Source organism: Rhinolophus ferrumequinum, chromosome X (genome assembly GCF_004115265.2).
Source record: "Rhinolophus ferrumequinum isolate MPI-CBG mRhiFer1 chromosome X, mRhiFer1_v1.p, whole genome shotgun sequence".
In the NCBI taxonomy this organism is placed as follows: domain Eukaryota; kingdom Metazoa; phylum Chordata; class Mammalia; order Chiroptera; family Rhinolophidae; genus Rhinolophus; species Rhinolophus ferrumequinum.
In genome coordinates, this window is record NC_046284.1 from 109,681,057 (window position 1) to 109,700,052 (window position 18,996).

An 18,996-nucleotide genomic window follows, 5' to 3' on the forward strand; every position below is an offset into this window, starting at 1 on the left:
GTGGACCTGGGATCCAGAGTGTGCAGAAGCAAGCCACGTGACCCCAGGCCAACTCCTGAATAGCTGTACCTAACACATCCAAAGCTTGGCCTCTCAGATTTAACAAACAGGCCACCACCAAATCTTAATTACTGCCGGACACAAGACTTTTACAAAACTTTCCTGGCGTGATTTAAATTTTCCTAATAAACAGTTGAAGGAGAAAATGGCCACTGCAGGCTTCACCCCTAAATACTCCAGCAGGGATCTCTTAGGACTGCCTACAGAACCACACTGCCCTCCCATTCGTGCTAGTGAACATGGATGTCAGAATCCATGTTTGAGAGTTCCCAATTGTACCGATGTCCTTTACAGTTCTTCTGCTTTTGAACAAAGAACTGTACACTATATTTGGCTGGGATTTTCTTTTTTTTTTTTCTTTTTTACCCTCAATCTGGAATAGTGTTTTTTCCTTGGTGTGTTTCATGACACTGACATCTTGGGAAAGTCCAGATCAGGTGTTCTGCAGAAAGCTCCTCATGTGGCTTTGCTTAATTATCTCTTCATTAGAGTCAGGTTGACATATACAGGTGTCACATCAGGGGCATGGATGTGTGCTTGTCCTGTTACTGGTGATGCTAAGTGTGACCACTGGTTAAAGCAGATGCCACCGGGTCTCTCTACTGGCAAAGGTACCTTCCCCCCTTTGGAAATTACTAAGCAAGCTGTGGGGTGGAGTCCTCTGAAAGTGGGTGATGGTCCTGATCTCCCAACAAACCTTCACCAGTGGCTTTAACATCTAGAAGATTCTTGCCTGAGCCGATTATTACTGAAGTGGCTGCAAATGGATGCTTTTCTGATTCCATTCTTCCGTAAGTACTCAGTATTTCAGATAGGGTGAGTGTACTAGAAACTACCAGCAGAGGACACTAAATGACAGGGAAAAACAGACCTGGAAAAGGGGCTTGGCAAATCTAACCCAAGACAAAAAAGAGAACTCACTGCACACATGACACAAGCGTCTGCAAGTCACGTTCTCAGACACAGTGGTGTTTGATAGCAAAACAGCCAGACATGTAAAATGCTGGGAGACACGACCTCTAACTTACTCTGGTGAGTTTCTTTCCCCTCCCCGCTCACCTGCTTCCGAGGACAGTCTAGACCGATTGTAAGTTAACGAGGCTTCTTAGTACTAACGTCTGTAAAGAGCACTGAGATGTACAAAGCAAGTTCCCATAAACTTAATCTCATTTAATCCTGACAACTTCTGATTTAACTACTTCATCTTTCAGGTGAACAAATTCAGCTATTTGAATGTTAAGCAGACCAGCAGTTTTCCTTGTAAAATGTGGAGCCCCAACCAGGACACCCCCCACTGCCAGCAGGCAAAGAGGACTTGGGGTAAGCCTCTCCCACTCCTGGCTGATGGGTGGGGGGTACAGTGAGGTGGGAAATACATAAGCCACCTGTGGTACTACGTGGTGACAAATACCGAGTCACGACTTTCAGGGGCAGAAACCTACCTCCTGGTTGACAGCCAGCCAGCTATAGGCTATTAGTGAACTACGCACAAACCCACTGAAAATAAACAATGCCCATTCTCAGCTGCGTCAACAGTGTCTTGGCTAAGGTTAAGAGCTCTTTCCTCGATTGCAACACAATGGTTTGCAAAGACTGGCAAAGAAACAACAAGGACCTCTAACAGGATGGGGAAGCCATTCATTACCTTGAGGAAAGTGCGTACTCATCCAGCATGACGCGCATCTCCCTGTAATGAGCTATGGGAGATATTCTGACACCCTACACAGCTCTTGTTGCAAACTTCACTGCTGAAAAATCAAAACTGGCTCATAGAGAGAAAGTCAGGCACATGTGTCCTGTGCACAGTGTAAACTGCAATAAGTTTTTTCAACAGAACTTAACTGATGTGAGCTCGTTTGCCTCTTTTCTTTTGCAAAGTAGAATACAAAAATAAGTTTTGTAATAAGTCCCACAGCTTCTTAGATGAACATTCCCATTTAACTCATCAGCCACAGGGGAGTAATAATTTCAGATACTGTTACTGAATTATTTACTAATAACTGAATCTCTAACTCTGTCATCCCCCAGAGAAAAGCGGCAACATCCTTGTCTTTTTGGAGCCAATAACAAAGGGCCTACAACGAAGTCGTCTCAACCACTTCTCGCCCCCTCCACCCCGACTTCACGAAAAGATATAAAAACAGTGACAAGCCAAAACAAGGTCTGTATTTTGAACTGAAAATCTAAAGCTTAACTCCACTCTCACTTAGAAATTAGAAACTCCTATACCAAAAGACACAAACCAATCAGACTTCTCGTGAATTCTGAAGCCCATAAATGTGTTCCATCTGTTTCCTCACTCCTAGAAGTAACGCCAATAAAAACCAGACCAATAAAACTCAGAGGCATGTTGATGTTGGCCAATTCGTTATCACCAAGTTCAGACATTTTACAACACAGTGGGAACCCATTCAAGTGGATGCAGATAAAGAAAAGTCTTGCAAGAGAGAAAAGGTGAAAAATTCAGAAAAGAAGGTGGATGTGGGTGTGTTTAAGGAAGGGGGGGCTGAGGACAGTAAACTGAACTTGGGCGGGGTAAGCAAATCTGGGTGCTCTGACAGAAATCAACAAAGTGGCCTAGTTACGCACTGTGTCATGTACTTTTCATTTGCAGTTCCCTGCTCTCTGCCCCATCAGAGGATAAACAACTTTCTAGTCATGTTACATCGCTCTGGAGCTTCCCTATGGACTGCTCAAATTTAGCACACTGAGCCATTAAGGACTCAAACATCCTAGCTCTTGCCAATAAGGATTCCCTCTTCTGAAAAGGGCCATGAACTGGAGAAATCTGTATTCCGGACGCTTCCTTCAGTGATGGTGTGACCTTGGTAAAGTCCCTGTGACTCTGCATCTGTATGTTTGCCTTTAAGAGCAAGGGACAACTTTGCCGGGCCTGATAAGGAGACACCCAGGCAAGGTAAAAGCAAACTGCTGAGAATTACTTGTGAATACATGATTAATTCCCATTCTTAATTCCCAGGACCTACCGACTCTCTTTATCCCTTCCAACAAAGGTCGAAACTGTTACTTCTATCAAAGCTCTTTTAACATGACACCATGGGCAAATACCTCCGTACTGGCCGACAGAACTTTCTGTGGTGACAGAAATGTTCTCTATCTGTGCTGTCCAATACAGCAGTCACTGGGCATTAATTAGCTATTGACATGAGGCTAGTGAGACTGAGGGACTGAACTGTTTATTTTTAACTTAACTTTAAATGGCCACATGTGGCACAGTGGCTATGCTCCTGGACAGGGAAAGCTTCACTGTCTTTATTACTGTTTGGAAAGAACCTACCTGCTCAAGGTGGGTGACATCTTGATTCCTGGTACCTTGCAAGTCGTACTTGAAAGCTTTGAGGCATATTTTCTATCACCCCATCCTGTCATAAATCTCTTAACTGCTAATTGCACTCTGGGGCCCAGACCTCTGAGCAGAGACAGGTGACCTTCTGTCTTTACTAAACAGGGAGGGGAAGAGTTTTCTAGCTCCCTTTTGACTGAGGTGGCAGCCCCACCGGGCCCTGCTTTACAGAGTTCCATCTCCTTGGAATCACTCCACATGTCCTTTCTGCCTTTGTTTCATTTTATCCAGCATTTCTTTCCCTTTCTGTATGCATTTGTGTTGTCACATTTTGTCTCATTTCAGTGTGTGAGGCCCACTAGCTCAGCCTCACCACACTGCTTCTGCCAGAAGCAGAAGCTAACTTTGATCTTTCCCACGTCTTAAGCAGACACTACTCAGGGACACCACCACCATTCGGATTATTTTATGGATTAACCAAATACAAAAGGACATTCAGGAGGGGACTTACCGCTTCACACGCCCAGTGCTGTCTTGACTCAGTTCTTTCATTCTTTCTTCTACTTTGTTCAAAAGCTACAATTAAAAGAAAAGAAATCAATAGGCTTATAGAATAGGCTGAGTGGAACAGCTAAATTACAGACCAGGAGGTTGAGGCTGTATTGACCAGGCTATGCAATACAGGCAGGTACCCAATACACCTAGCTCCCCCATCCCGAAAGCAGCCTCCAGGCCTGGCCCAGTTCCACACTCCCAGGCCAACTAGCCCTCGTGGTGCTGACCTAACCTCAGTCTCAGTTACCAACAAAATCATGGGAAAAGGGGAAAGTTCAAGGATAATGCAGAGATAACATCCTGGTTAAGGTTTATAATTTCATTCCTTCCAGTGGTAAGTAAAATCAGTACTCAAGTAGTCCAGGGGAAACATGACAGCCATGTTCCTAAAAACTGAGGACCAACTATTTGTTTTCTAAAATCAGTTATCTGGAGGGAGGAAAGTTCAAAGTTAACGGGGAAGTCAGCAATTCAGTAAAACAATTTTAACATCATGGAACTGAGCAGATTTGGTGATCCTCAAATAGTGGAGTAAATAAAAGCGAAACACTGACACTGTCAACTTCTTTGCCTTCCGCATCACCGTCATAAGTCTGCAGGTCCAGCAACACCAATCCATGTGGGTAGATTCTCAAATTGGCAAAACTACAAAGGAAAACACAATTTTAAGGTTAGGAATTGTACTGTGGCACTCCAAAGGAAAAACGATGTCAACCAAATTAAAAGGAAAGGCCACTGTTCTTCTTCCCCTAAATCACATAGATCACCCTGTGGCTTTCATATTAGAGCTTCTTGGAGGCGGGGGAGCCACCAGTTATTCAGGAAAATTAAGAGAGAGTTGCACAATGTTAAGGTTTCCAAAACAGGTTCTTGGGCCCAGAAAGTCATTCAGTAGTAGCAAGTTCCGTGAATCTGATTTTTAAGAAGGTTGCCCAGCAGGTGATTCAGCGAGGTTTACTAAGCACTGGAAGGGAGTGGGGAAGGGCCAACTGGCTTTTCCCGATTAAACTTGAGTTCAAAACAGAGCCAGGTGTTCCTGACTGCAAGCAGGTGGCAATTAAATTCATTTGAGTTTAGGGTCCAGCAAACTCCAGCCCTCCAGCCAGATCCAGCCAGCAGCAGGTTTTGTAAAGCCTGCACTCTAAAAATAGGGAGAGAGGTGAAGATATCTTTGAGAGGCATAAGGAGAGGGATGCCCATTACCACCATAGGGGTGGACCACGTAGACTTATAAAGAGAGTAATGGAGGGGGCGGCCTCAAAAGTAAAAGTTTCCCTCATCTCACAGCTTTGTCTTCCGGGATTCTGCAAGACCATGGGGCTCGGCGGGGGGGGGGGGGACTTAATAGAAAAACAAGGGAGAGAATGTGGGACATTTAATGAAGCCAGGTGGAATTCTAGTATTTTGCGCCCATTGGGGGAATGGAATGAAAGCCATCAAAAATACCCAGGAGTTCACATTTTTAAATTAATAGTGCATTTTACTAAGAATCTTAATAGCTTTGCATACTAAACCAGTCTAGATATAGTACAGATCTAGAGTTAAGAGAATACGAAGAGCTCAATGCACTGGCATATTCTGTTATCGGTCGTTTCTTACTTTAGGTTTCCTTTCCTACTCTGAGAACACACTGACTTTCATCTACATTTCGATTCTGTAAAATCTAGATAGTCTATAAAGTGTTAAGGAAAAAAAAACTTGAACTCCTGGATCCCGTCAGCTTCCTGTCAAGCTACTTGTAGCCACTCGCACCCTGCATTTGACTATGGTCTGCATTCATGGAAATCACTTATAATAGTGCTACTCATAGGGGCTCAGCTGACCAGCTGTGTCAGCTTCCCCTGGAAGACTGCTGGAAATGCTATTTGCATGGCGATGGAAGGAGAACTGACTCTGGTGAACACACAGTGTGATATATAGATGATGTATTACAGAACTGTACACCTGAAATCTATGTAATTTTACTAACAATTGTCACCCCAATAAATTTAATAAAATTTTTAAAAAAGAAATGCTACTTGGGGCATTGCCCCAGACCTACCATATCAGAAACTCTTGGAGCCAGGCCCAGGAATCTGTGTTTTAACCACCTCCAGATCACTGCCTGCTGGTTTACACTGCTTATGCTGCCAGGGGTTCTGGGTCTTGACCACACAGTGGGAGGCTTTGGGGAACTACTGATGCTCAGTGGACTCAGTCTCAGGGTGAGTGCCCGGCCATGGGGTTTTGTGAAAGTGCTCCCCGGAGAGTCCACTGTGCAGCTAGGGCCAAGAAACCCTGAATTCTAGCCCCCTCCTAAAAGTTGTCAAAGGAGAACAACAAAATCGCTGAACATCACGCCCCACTCCGAGTGCTCAGACCTGAAGAGGAACACTCAAGGTCGCCTCACCTGCCGTTTTTGTTTACGTAGGTCGCTAAATAGCCATGGTCCTGCCAGGTGTGCACCGACTCGGTCATCCCCTGCTCCTGGAAAATGGACTGCAGGCCTTTTAGAATGGTTTCGCCGTCAGCTGGAGAACAAGGGGGAGAAGGCAAGATGGTCAGGGATGAACACATTCAGAGGGAAAGCCAATGAGGCACAGTTTGATGACTGAACTTTATAAGAAAACCTGAGCAAAGAGTGGCCATGAGCTACAAACATTCTCGACCCTGCAAGGTTACATAGATTAACAGGTAACACAATAAGAACACAAACCCTGACCACAAAATACCGTGTTTCCCTGAAAATAAGACCTAGACAGACCAGGACTATTATACATTATATTATATTATATTACCGGGTCTTATATTAATTTTTGCTCCAAAAGACGCATTAGAGCTGATGGTCCAGCTAGGTCTTTTTGAGGAAACACGGTAGCTGTGCCAAGAATGGAGACAGATATTCAGCCAACTAGAAGTAGCATAACAAAATATTCAGCTTAACCAGAAACCAAAGAAATACAAATGCAATAAATGAGATTCCATTTTAGGTTAAGAAGGACATACAGTACTAGAAAGGAGATGTCCATTTACAGTAGATGGGCACAGGCATACCTCGTTTTACTACGCTTCACAGTTGATGGTGTTTTCATCGAAATCGAGGCAAGACCCGCCACCAGCAAAAAGATTCCAACTCACTGAAGGCTCAGGTAATGGTTAACATTTTTTTTAAGCAATAAAGTATTTTTAAATTAAGCTACATCCATTTTTAAGACATATTGCTACTGTGTTTCCCCGAAAATAAGACCTACTCCAAAAATAAGCCCCAGTTAAGATTATCACCCAGACAGACGCATTTAGTACGTTATGACGATGTTCCAGAAGACGATGACATGACTGTATTTGAATAAATGTAGATTGTTGTACATGAAAAAAATAAGACATCCCCTGAAAATACTCCCTGATGCGTCTTTTGGAGCAAAAATTAATATAAGACCCGGTCTTATTTTCGGGGAAACACGGTATTGCACACTTAATAGAGGGTAAGATAAGAAACCAAGATGAGACAAAAGGAATTACTCTCTACTGTCCCATGAGCCCTCTGCAGGCTGGTGCTTTTTCCACTTAAAGGAAAAAAACAGCATAGGCTGAAAAGTATCAAAATGAAGCATCCGTGTGACTGGCACGTGCATGAGGTAAAACAAGAAACAAAGAGTCAAAGCTGATACAGGGTGGTTTCACAAGAAATTACAGAATTCCTTCCACAAATTAAGGAGTGCCACAACTTGGACTGTAAGTTAAGGACTTTTTCACTCTGCAGTCTATCTCTGGCAACATTCAGAACTATGTTCCCACGACCTTCCAGTGCGCAGTTATGAAGACCACAAAGTGAACAGCAGATGTCTTATTCTGCTTGCACAGACTTTTTTTCTAAAGTGTAAGTTAGTTACCATTTAAAAACCAACTGCACCTGCCCCCACTGCAGTGGGTAGAATGCTAACTCCCAGAACCTTGGGAGTGTGACCTTATTTGGAAAAAGAGTTGTTTGTAGACATAATTAATTTAAGATCTAGAGATGAGATCTTGGATTATCAAGGTGGGTACTAAATCTAATGACAAGGGGCCTTATAAAAGACAGAAGAGGAGAAGAAGACACAGGGAGAAAGAAAGAAGCGCAGGTGATGTGAAGGCCAAAGAAGAGCCTGGAGTGATACAGCCACAGGCAAGGAACACGGGAGCCCCCAGAAGCTGGAGGAGGCAGGCCAGGACCGACCCCTAGAACCTCCAGAGGAGTACAGCTGGGCCCACACTTTGCTCTCAGAGCACCAGCCTCCAGACATGGGAAAGAATAAGTTTCCATTTTAAGCAACCCATTTGTACTACTTCTTTACAGCAGCTCTAGCAGACTAATACCTCATACCCCCACTGAAATTCATGTTTGCAACTCTGTTGAAACAGCAAGTGGAGTAGCAAAACTGGCAGTGAAGGCGGGACGTTGTATCCTTCTGAATACCCAAACACAGAGCAATTACGAGACCACAAACCAAACTCACCGACACCAGGATTTAGAACAAACTAGATGACAAACCCCAACACAGGAGTAGGTGGTGACGAGGAGGCCACAGCCCAGAGACCTGCTTAGCACCAGCAATTGTGTGAGAGGAAGTTGAGAAAGTAAAGGGACTTCAAACCCCCCATGAAAACACCAACAGGGGTTCATCCACAAGAAAGGGGTCTCCTCCCTTTAAGAAGGCAGCACCCAGCAGGCCCCAAGAAGGAGAGCAGGCGGCCTTGGCAGGGCTGGAGATGCCAGGGTAGCCAAGCACTGTGGATGGCCAAGATGAACTGAGGTCACTCCCAGGAAAAAGCCCCACATCGGGGAGCCTTTGGAGCAGAATCCACACCACACCCCCACGGTAGCACAAGCATCGGCCGACGCGAACAGTGACCCTGTGTCTCATTAAAGTCTTGCTCATTCCCAACAACACTGTGCCATTCGGAACCTCATTTGGCAGAAAATAATCTAGCTGGGTCGGCTATTCTGAAATTGGGTTCAGGAAATGAGAAGAAAGCTTGAATTATATCCCCAGAACTGTGGTATTAAGACTAAATTCCACCTCCTAAAAACATTGCAATTTCAAACCTGATGAAAAGAACTGACCTTGTTCAGTCTGTGTTTGTCAAGGAAGGCTAGTGGGGTCAAGTCACCGTGGAAGTGACCGCTCGGCAGGGCAGTAAAGACAAGTGTGCCCAGCGCGCCCGAGTCCCACACAGCCCAGCGGTGCTCACCCTGAAGAGGAAAGCCACTATGCAATTATTCAACCCTCCTGAGCTAGAACAGATGTTTTCTGTTTTGAAAGTGTATAAAACAAGTCAACACTCCCGGTAAATGGCCTCAACACTGAGATCTGCTGGCATATTACAACACAGAACACAAATGCCCCATGCTGGTAAAGGGGACGATCCAGGCAGGGCCAGGCTGTGCCATGAATGAGGACCCGGCGCAGGGCCTAAGCTGGGGCAAAGTCTGTCCCCCGGGCCAGAAAAAGGGGGGGTCTTTGAAACATGTAAAGCCCTTGACTTCTGGCCAAGCTCAGCATGGCGACTGTCCCTTTTCTAACTGGCACAATTAGCGTGGGCTAATGGACGCCGTCCGGCCAAGTTTCAAACTGAAGAAAAACGGTACAAAAGAAATCCAATTTGAAGTGCTACTTATTTCTTCTATACTGTGGGCTAACCCCCAGTTCAGTGGAAACATGCCAGGTCTGAATGTTGTTCCTGGCTGCCACCACCGCTTGGTCCCCATGGGCACTGAGTGTGCCAGCCTTGCCCCTGATACCGGGACCATGCCATTTTGTCCACTGTCCACCTTACTTCATACTCACCCTACTCCTGACCTGGGGGCTTCCCCGTCACCCACACTGCTGCCAGCCCTTGGGGAAGACTCCGGGAAGGGGAGCCGGAGCTGGAACAACTTCCCAGCGTCACTTTTCCAGAATCACAGTTGAAAGTCCAAAATGAAAGCCAAAGACATGAGCTCCACTTTGCAAAGTTTCTACCTCATCTAGATCAGTGGTTTTTAATCCTAGCTGCACATTATATAAGCATCAGCGTTTTAAAAATTCTGATGCCACATCCTAGACCAATTAAATGAAAATCTGGGAGGGGGCCCAGGCATTAGTATTTCTTAAAGCTCCCTGGGAAATTCCAATGTGCAGCCACAGCTGAAAACCACTAATCTAAACCACTAAATGCAAACAACAAAAAGAAATCCCCACTATCTCCAAACTAATTACATCCAAGTCACCAAAAGGTTACAGTAGAAAATGTTCAACAAAACAGGTCTGAAAACAGTCCTAACTCCTTGCTAACTACAGCCACAGCCATGACATGCCCAAAAACTGCTTTCCCATTTCAACCTGCACGCCCATCTAGTAAGCAACATGTAACATGACTAAGCAAAACGTACTTGGCTCCATCGGGTTCCTCAACTGATGTTGACAATAAGGTTTAAATGACTGTCCTGTCCCTCACAGGACTCTGGGAATCCCAGCCACACCCACTAAATATGAGCAGTTCCCCTCCCCTTGTGGGGAAAAAAAGGATCCCACACCCCAATTGCTCAGGGCCAGATAGATCCCTTGAGAACTACGAGATGCTCTACATCCGAGTGAAGATGAAGACGAACCTGGGGGTCAGAGCATACCCAAATTTGGGAACAATGTAAAAAATGCCTACTAATCAGAAAATTCAAAAGTAGATTCAAATACTAAAAGGCATATAACCACACCCCTTTCAAGTAGACATGGTAATCCAAACTAGGATAATAAAATGCTGTTTGGCAGAAGTTCTTAGAAAACCTCTGCCAAGCAAGAATGACGTGTGACTAGCAAACCACTCAGAGCCATCCAACATACTCAGTACCACAGCGACCTGTGTGTTCCAGGGCAAAATGTGTCCTTGGTCCACTGGACTACTCAAGGCCCCCATTTCCAGACCACTATCCACTTCATGTGTTTATTCAACAATAACTTAAAAAGAAAACAACTGGGGGTGGGGGTGGGGGGAATGAAGGCTCAAGTTTCAACTCCCTGCCTTATTTTCTCCCAGGGATCCATTTATAGACCTCTGTAGGAAAACTTCATTCTTCTGACCTTGATCATTGGTTCCAGATGGATGAATCCCAATCTGTACATCCAGCTGGAACCTGCCTCCCGCCCAACTGCTCGCCCACTGTCCCAATCACTAGTCTGAAGTCAAAACCAGGCTCCACTTCCCTACTCCCTCCCATCAACAGCTAGTGCGGGGCACTAAGACCTCCCACTAAGATCTCCGGTAACAGTCCCACTGAAGTTTCTCCCACAAATCCCCCGCTGCGGCCTCTCTACTCCAGCCACACTCACCCTCCAGGACACCCCTCACTTACACACCATTTTGCAGGGTTCCTTTAAGGAACCCTGCCCCAGTGTTCATTCCTTCCATCACTCCCATTTCATCACTGATCCCTCAGGTGGGCAACCCTGTATGCAGAAGTTAATTAGCTGTAAGCACCAACCTTATTAGCCCGACAAGTTGACTGATTCATGTTGAATAAAAACCTAAGACACCAGGCACCCTGGCAAAAAGTTGGGGAAACACACTTCAATTATATTCCCACTTCTTCAGCCTGAAGAGGTTAAAATACTGTAACCCCCTTCAACAGAGTGGATTCCATTAGAGGCTGCCCTCAGGAAATAAACAATTCTCACACATCCAGAACAAGCAATTCTCAGACATGCGGAAAAACTCTTGACTCCTTCCACCTATGACCTTGACTTGTGCCTTGAAGTCTTTTTCAACTTCAAAAACTTCAACGAAGGCAACTCAGGATGTAGGGTGTGAGGGCTTTCTTGAAGCTACCCAACCCCGAACCCACCATGCGGGCCACCATCCCTTAGGCAGCGCAATGACACCTCCGTGGCCTCCCAAGCCATGGGCCAGAGCTGTGCTGGTCTCCTGCGAAATTAGGGGGTTGGAACAGGCAACTTGCAGCTGTGTTCATTTCTGCTTTCTGGATCACATTCAAGCAAGCCCTGGCTTATGAAATTAGGAGATGAATTTCTATTCTCATCAAGAATATCTTTAATTACTCAGGCTGGACATTCCGTCAAGTCCCCAACCCCAATTTGCTTGCCTCCTACGTGTCTAACAGCTCAAGAAGCTATTTAAGCTCCAAGGGGTGGTTAATTATCCCCTCATTGCACCATGCCCAAGTGATGAGGCCCCAAGCCCAGCCTCCCCGAACCTGCCCACCTCCTACTCCCCAGACCATGTTTCCAAAGCCCAGCACCCTCACTCCCCTGCCTCCACCAGCACACTTCCCCTTTAAGTCCAGCTCTGAGGGCCCTCCTGTGGGCAGGGACCATCCCCAATCCCTCGCACCACCTCCTTTCACAGAGGTGATTCTGCAGGAGGTGGGCCCAGAAACTGGCTGACAGCAGACCCTGTGCAGCTCACTGCAAGGGGAAGCATAAACGCAGGCGTCCTTTCCCCAAACCCGAGACGCTGACGTCAGAGCACCTAAGAGCCAGGTTTGGGTGATACTGGTTCCCTTCCCATATAAACCAGCTTTCTGGTTTTCTTCATTATCCCCTAAAAACCTACAAGAGGGAAAACGAGAAACTGGACTCCAACACAGTTTGAAGTCATTCAAGTATGTGCTCTAAAAATCCACTCAGATGGCCTATCTTGACAATGGTGGTGGTTACACAACCATATGTGCTGGTCAAAACTGAGAGAATGTACACTAAAATGTATTCTATGTGAATTATATATCAAGTTAAAAAATTTGTTGCAGAGACACCACCACAACTGGCTCCACTCTGAAAAGAACAAAAGAGCATAACATTCCTCACAGGCTCCTTCTCATCCAACACACTTGCCCACAACTGTCTAAGGATTCGAGATCATCTTTTTCTTTTTAATTAATTAATTTATTTTAAGTGTGTTTTTCCAGGACCCATCAGCTCCAAGTCAAGTAGTTGTTTCAATTTAGTTGTGGAGGGTGCAGCTCACAGTGGCCCATGTGGGGATCGAACCGGCAACCTTGTTAAGAGCACCGCGCTCTAACCACGGAGCTATCCGACCGCCCCCTCAAGATCATCTTTTGAACTCAGGACATTCTAGGTATAATCAAAAACATGAATGTTAGGCCGGCCTGGTGGCTCAGGCGGTTAGAGCTCCATGCTCCTAACTCCAAAGGCTGCTGGTTCGATTCCCACATGGGCCAGGAGGCTCTCAACCACAAGGTTGCCGGTTCAAGTCCTCGAGTCCCGCAAGGGATGGTGGGCTCCGCCCCCTGCAACTAAAATTGAACACGGCACCTTGAGCTGAGCTGCCGCTGAGCTCCCGGATGGCTCAGTTGGTTGGAGCGCGTCCTCTCAACCACAAGGTTGCCAGTTCAACTCCCGCAAGGGATGGTGGGCTGCACCCCCTGCAACTAGCAACGGCAGCTGGACCTGGAGCTGAGCTGCACCCTCCACAACTAAGACTGAAAGGACAACAACTTGAAGCTGAACGGCACCCTCCTCCACAACTAAGATTGAAAGGATAACAACTTGACCTGGAAAAAAGTCCTGGAAGTACACACTGTTCCCCAATAAAGTCCTGTTCCCCTTTCCCCAATAAAATCTTTAAAAAAAAAAAAAAAACATGAATGTTGGCAAGTAGCAAGTCCAGATTACTGAATCAAGTGACATACAGAAAGGGTCTTCGTATTTCCCAATCAAAAATCAAAAGAGCTTAACCCTTAAAAATATTGAGATTCTTTTTTAAATTTTAACGAAGGGTCTGTGTGCATCAGAAGACTTCTCAGGCATGCACAAGCCTAATGAATTTCCAGGGATTAAAGTGAAGATCAAGTAGGTGCTTCCTCAGGCCCCCTCTTATTTCAACAGTTTGGTTTTATATTCCCACGTCCAGTTCTTTATATAACAGCAGCAACATGATTAATCCCATGACACAAAACCCAAGCCAACAGGAGTGTTCAGAGCAGCATGATTCATAACAATCAAAAAGTGGAAACACCTCAACTGCCCATAAATGGATAAACAAAATGTGGCATATCCATACCACGAACTATTATTCATCCATAGGAGACCCGAGTACTGACACATGCTATAGTATGGACGACCGCTGAAGACATGATGCTAAGGGAAAGAAGCCAGTCTCAAAGGACCACATATTGTATGAGTCCATCTATATGACCTGGACAGAAACAGCAAATCCCTAGACACAGAAAGCAAATTAGTGGGTGCCGGGGCTAGGAGGAATGGGAGTGATGGCTAAGGGGTACAGATTTCTGTCTGGAGTGATGAAAATACTCTAAAATTGTGGTGATAACTGCACAACTCTGAATATACAACCATTCCTTGGTAGCCAACGAGGATTGGTTCCAGGACCCCCCCCCCATGGATACCAAAATCTAGGAATGCTCAAGTCTCCTTTATAAAACAGTGTAGTATTTGCGTATAACCTATACCCCTCCTCCCGATCCGTTATATTATCTCTAGGTTACTAATAACACCTAGTACAACATAAATGCTATGTAAATAGTTGTTGTACTATCTTGTTTGGGGAATAATGCCAAGAAAAAAAAAGTCTGTACATGTTCAGTCAGCAACAACGTTAACTTTTTTCCAAATATTTTCTATCTGCACTTGATTGAGTCCATAGACGAGGAAGGCCGAGTGTACTGAAAATCAGTATACTTTAAATAAGGGAACTGATGTGTGAGTCATAGCTCAGGAAAGCTGTCCCAAAACATCCAAACACAAGAGCTGTACTTTTAGATTCTCAGTTACTGTGAGGTAATCAAAGCAACAGAAAGTTCCAGCAGTTCGTTTATCCCCTTCAATCAACCAGGCCCGAGGCACCAGGTTAAAGGGGCTTCAAGGAGTGGTCTTCTCTACCCATCCCCACCAATCACCGCCTGTCACCGAGGAACAAGTGTCTGGATGTCGGGTGTGTGCAGACACTGTCCCAGGTGCTAGCGATGGCTTTCCTGACACTAAAGCGCACCTGCAGCCAATCTTAGTGCCTCTGGTTCAATCAAAGCAGCGATGTACAGTGTGGGCACTAAAGTTAATAATACTCTTGTATATTTGAAACTTGCTACAAGAGGAAATCTTAAAAATTCTCATCAGAAGAAAAAACTGTAATTATGTGTGGTGATGGATATTAACTAGACTTACTGTGGTTATCATTTCACAATATATACAAATATCAAATCATGTTATACACCTGAAAGTAACAATGGTATATGTCAATAATACCTCCAAAAGAACAACTTACAGTAGCGAGATGATGCTTCAAAATACAGAAAGAGCCAATGACAAACAATTTGGAGGTCTTATTTTCAGAGCATGGTTTCTGATGTTCATAGAGAAGAGTAACCAAACCAGGAAAAAATTAACTACAGAAAGGAAGAAAAAGACCTACTGGAGCTGGATTGACAGCCACACAACACAGACATAACACCCAAACTCTTTTCAGGCAAACACGCATTAAGGAAAACCATATGGGACTGATTACAGTCCCAGCCACAATAACTACTTACAACTCGCATTCCAGTACACTTGGCATACTGCAAATGTGCTAATTATTTCACTGCCCTGCCTTCCCTTTCCCACTGCACGAGAGCAGTTAAGGGGCATTTCCCACCGCCCCCAACACCTACTTGAAAGGAGGCAGAAGGCTCGCTCTCCTTTCAAATAATACCAACCCAGTTCCTCCAGGAAGCAATCGCCTTATGAAATTAAAGGAGGGTTTATAAAAATATAATTTATGAGACACAATCCTAATCCCTCTTTACTTTGGAACCCAAACACTAATGAATATTGTACCCCCTTCTTGCTAAGTCCATTTCCCCCACAAGCCTCCGCTGGCATAGAGAGTGGCACCTCTGTGGAGTTATCAAGGGGCTCAAACTCGCCACTCTCGTTCTGACAGCCCACATGGGAGGCTAGCCAAGTTATAAAGCACAGAAAAGGGAGACTATGCAAAAACCTGGCTTTCATTTGACGGGACAGTAACAGTTTGTGGTCATGAGATGCTGAACACAGGGCCACCTCACCTCCCAGAAGGAATCGTTTGAGCAACACAAGGCATCCTATGACCCCATGGACGCAAGGAACGTGTTTTCAGGGACGAGGAAGGAGTAAACTCGGGCCGGAGCTGTGGAAGAGAGCAGGGAAGGCCACCAAGGCAGAGGACATGGATAAGAGGTCAGGGCCACAGAGAGCCCTCTCTGGGGGCTGCGTGAAACCCCAAAGGAAGAAGTTAAAGGAGGGATGCTAAAGCAGGCCCAGCAGCACCATAAAAGGGAAAAGCCAGGTGGCAAGAGGGGACTTACAGAGTTTGAGATTGGAGGACAGGAGAAAACTTAAGGCACCTGAACCAGGAAAAATGACCAGCCCTTACCTTTAGTTCAAAACTACTGTCCACAGTCCACCATGAGGTGTGAAAAGGGTCCCAGCTGCCACCTGTCACCTCCTTCTTCCCCTCATCTGACAGAGCAGCAAGAGAACAGGTTTCAGGCTGGCCTGAGGTCAGACAACAATGGTTTCCTTCAGCTCCGCCCAGAAGGAGAACAAGAATTCTTTCCCCAACTAGAAACTGTGGGGCGGCCACTTTTATTATCCAGGAACACTTCACCAATATGAGGAATGCCCAGTTCTCTTCCTACTAACTTGAAGTGGGCAGAATGCCTTCAAGGTCAGACCTATTACCATATGCGTTTGTATAAACAATTCTAGGGTTTCTGCCCAAGCTTCTGTGTCAGGCTGAGACTCACAAACAGTATTTCCAAGGAAAAAGCAATTTGGACTTTGTGATGTCAAAAATCACCTTTACATCAGAGCTGCCCCCGAGGCGGCCGCGGCACCTTCCCTTCCCGTGGCTTTGGCTAGGGCAGACTCAGCGAAGACATTCAGGCCTGCCCCCTGCGGAAGGGCCTTCCACGGAGATCCCTCGGCACCTAGGGGGCACTGGAAAACTAAGTGTGACTGCAGAACAGCAGAGATGAAAGATGAAGGACACAAGTCATAACTCCCCAGACACAGGGAGGGGCGAGTGCAGTGATGGATTCCAGACGAGGAAAAGGTCATGTGGGGGCCTGGGAATCTGTACTTGTAAATTTTTCCACATGGCTCTGAAGCAAGCCACCAGACTTAGACAGTCTAAAGGCTGGGGTGGGCAAACTTGTTCTGTAAAGGGCCACTCAGGAAAGACTGCAGGCTTCCTAGGCCAAATCAGGTCTGTGTCTCAAACGTGTATGTTTGTGTGTTTCGCTACCCTTTAAAAATGCAAAAGTCATACTTAGCTGGAGGGCCATACTACAAGAGGTCAGAAAGGGGATTTGGTTCAAAGGCCTTAGTTTGGTGACCCATGGTCTAAGGTGCTTTCAGCTCTAAATTCCTAAATAACAGAGACAGGGACACTCCGCTGTAATTCTACAACCTGAATTTCCAGAAATCGTGTTGTTAGAATTTGAGACTAGAATAATAATATTATTCCTACATTCAAGTTAGCAACTTATTAAATGTGGGCGGAAAACAGCTAATAACCTACATAAGTAGCACCCGTTTTTTAGGAATACATAGAAGTGACATTAGCAGCTAACAGAAACTCCACACTAGAGAATGAAACTAGTCTCAAATCACTAATCTACACTCCCACTTCAAGAACCTAGAAAAAGTAAAACCCAAAGCAAGCAGAGGAAGGAAATAATGGTAACAGCAGAACTCAAAGAAATTGAAAACAGAAAAACTATAAAGAAAAATCAATGAAGCAAAAAGCTATTTCTCTGAAAATAATCAAATTGACAAACTCTAGCAAGACTGACAAAGAAAAAAAGACACTAATTGCCAATATTACGAATAAAACAAAAGATATCATTACAGACCCTACAGACACCAAAAGGATAATAAAGGAATCCTACAAACAACTCTACACAAATAAATGTGACAACTTAAAAAGGAAATGGGCCAATTCCTCAAAAAGCACAAACTATCACAACTCACCAATATGAAACAGATAATCCGAATAGCCCTACAAATATTAAGAAAATTGAATCTGTAATTTTAAAACTAAAAAGAAAATCTTGACACTCAGATGATTTCACTGGAGAACTCTACCAAATATTTAAAAAATGAACACCAATTCCACATAATCCCTTCCAGAAAACAGAAAAGGAAAGACTTCCTCCCAATTCATTTTATGAAGCCATTATGCTAACACAAAGCCAAAACAGTCCAAAGAGAAACCTACAGACCAGACCATTATCGTTCACGAACAGAAACATAAAAATCTTTAACAAATCCTTGGCAAGTCCTTAACAAGTAAGAATTCAGCAATATATAAAAATAATTATATACCATGACCCAGCGGGATTTATTCCAGGTATGCAAGGCTGGTTGGGTATTTTTTTTAAAAAAAAATCAATGCAATGCACCCTATTAATAGGCTAAAGAAAAAAAATCACAATATTAATTGATGCAAGCAAACTATTTGACAAAAATTCAACACCCATGCAAAATAAAAACACAGAAAAACAGGAATAGACAAATGTCTCCCACAACTTCATAAACAGCATGTACAAAAACCTACAACTAGCATCGCACTTAATGGTATGTAATAGACTGAAAGCTAATGAGGCAAGAATGTCCACTCTCACTGCTGTTATTCAACATAATAATATGAAAGTGTAGCCAGCTCAATAAGGCAGAGAGGTCAAGAACGTGCCCAAGGCCACACAGCTAGTTAGTGGTAGAGCCAGGATTCAAACTCAAGCAGCCAGAATCCAAAAATGAGTTCTTCTAATCAAGATACTGTGTTCCAAAAAAAAAAGATACTGTGTTCCCTTCCTTAGTTACATTTGCAACAAGAATAAGCCATTTGTCCCATACACCAAAACAGCAGTGGTTATCTACTTGTGATCAGAATTCAGTTCGGGGTTCCTCCTTTGTATTTCCCCATACCCTATACATAATCTAAAATGAGCAAATAGCTTTTAAAGCAAAATATATATATATATATGAAAACAAATGCATACACCATTACTTGAACAGCCTCTGCAGTTTCAAGTAAACTGCCAGATCCTTTATTCAAAGAAAAAGAAA

The 18,996-nt window shown here is 44.6% G+C and overlaps 1 protein-coding gene across 3 annotated transcripts in view; it reads right to left on the reverse strand.

Moving 5' to 3' along the window:
- The window catches only part of SMS (spermine synthase), a 44,271-nt gene that overhangs the window by 16,442 nt on the left and 8,833 nt on the right, over positions 1-18,996 (reverse strand). For 2 of the 3 annotated variants that reach the window (XM_033120080.1, XM_033120089.1), the window contains exons 2-4: positions 6,309-6,429; positions 4,474-4,564; positions 3,876-3,940 (exon numbers count right to left, since the gene is read on the reverse strand). In XM_033120080.1, the coding sequence (XP_032975971.1) occupies positions 3,876-3,940; positions 4,474-4,564; positions 6,309-6,429 (277 nt within the window). Of the gene's footprint in view, positions 1-3,875; positions 3,941-4,473; positions 4,565-6,308; positions 6,430-16,297; positions 16,322-18,996 lie in introns of those variants that run through there. The other variant, XM_033120099.1, reaches the window with a different exon arrangement.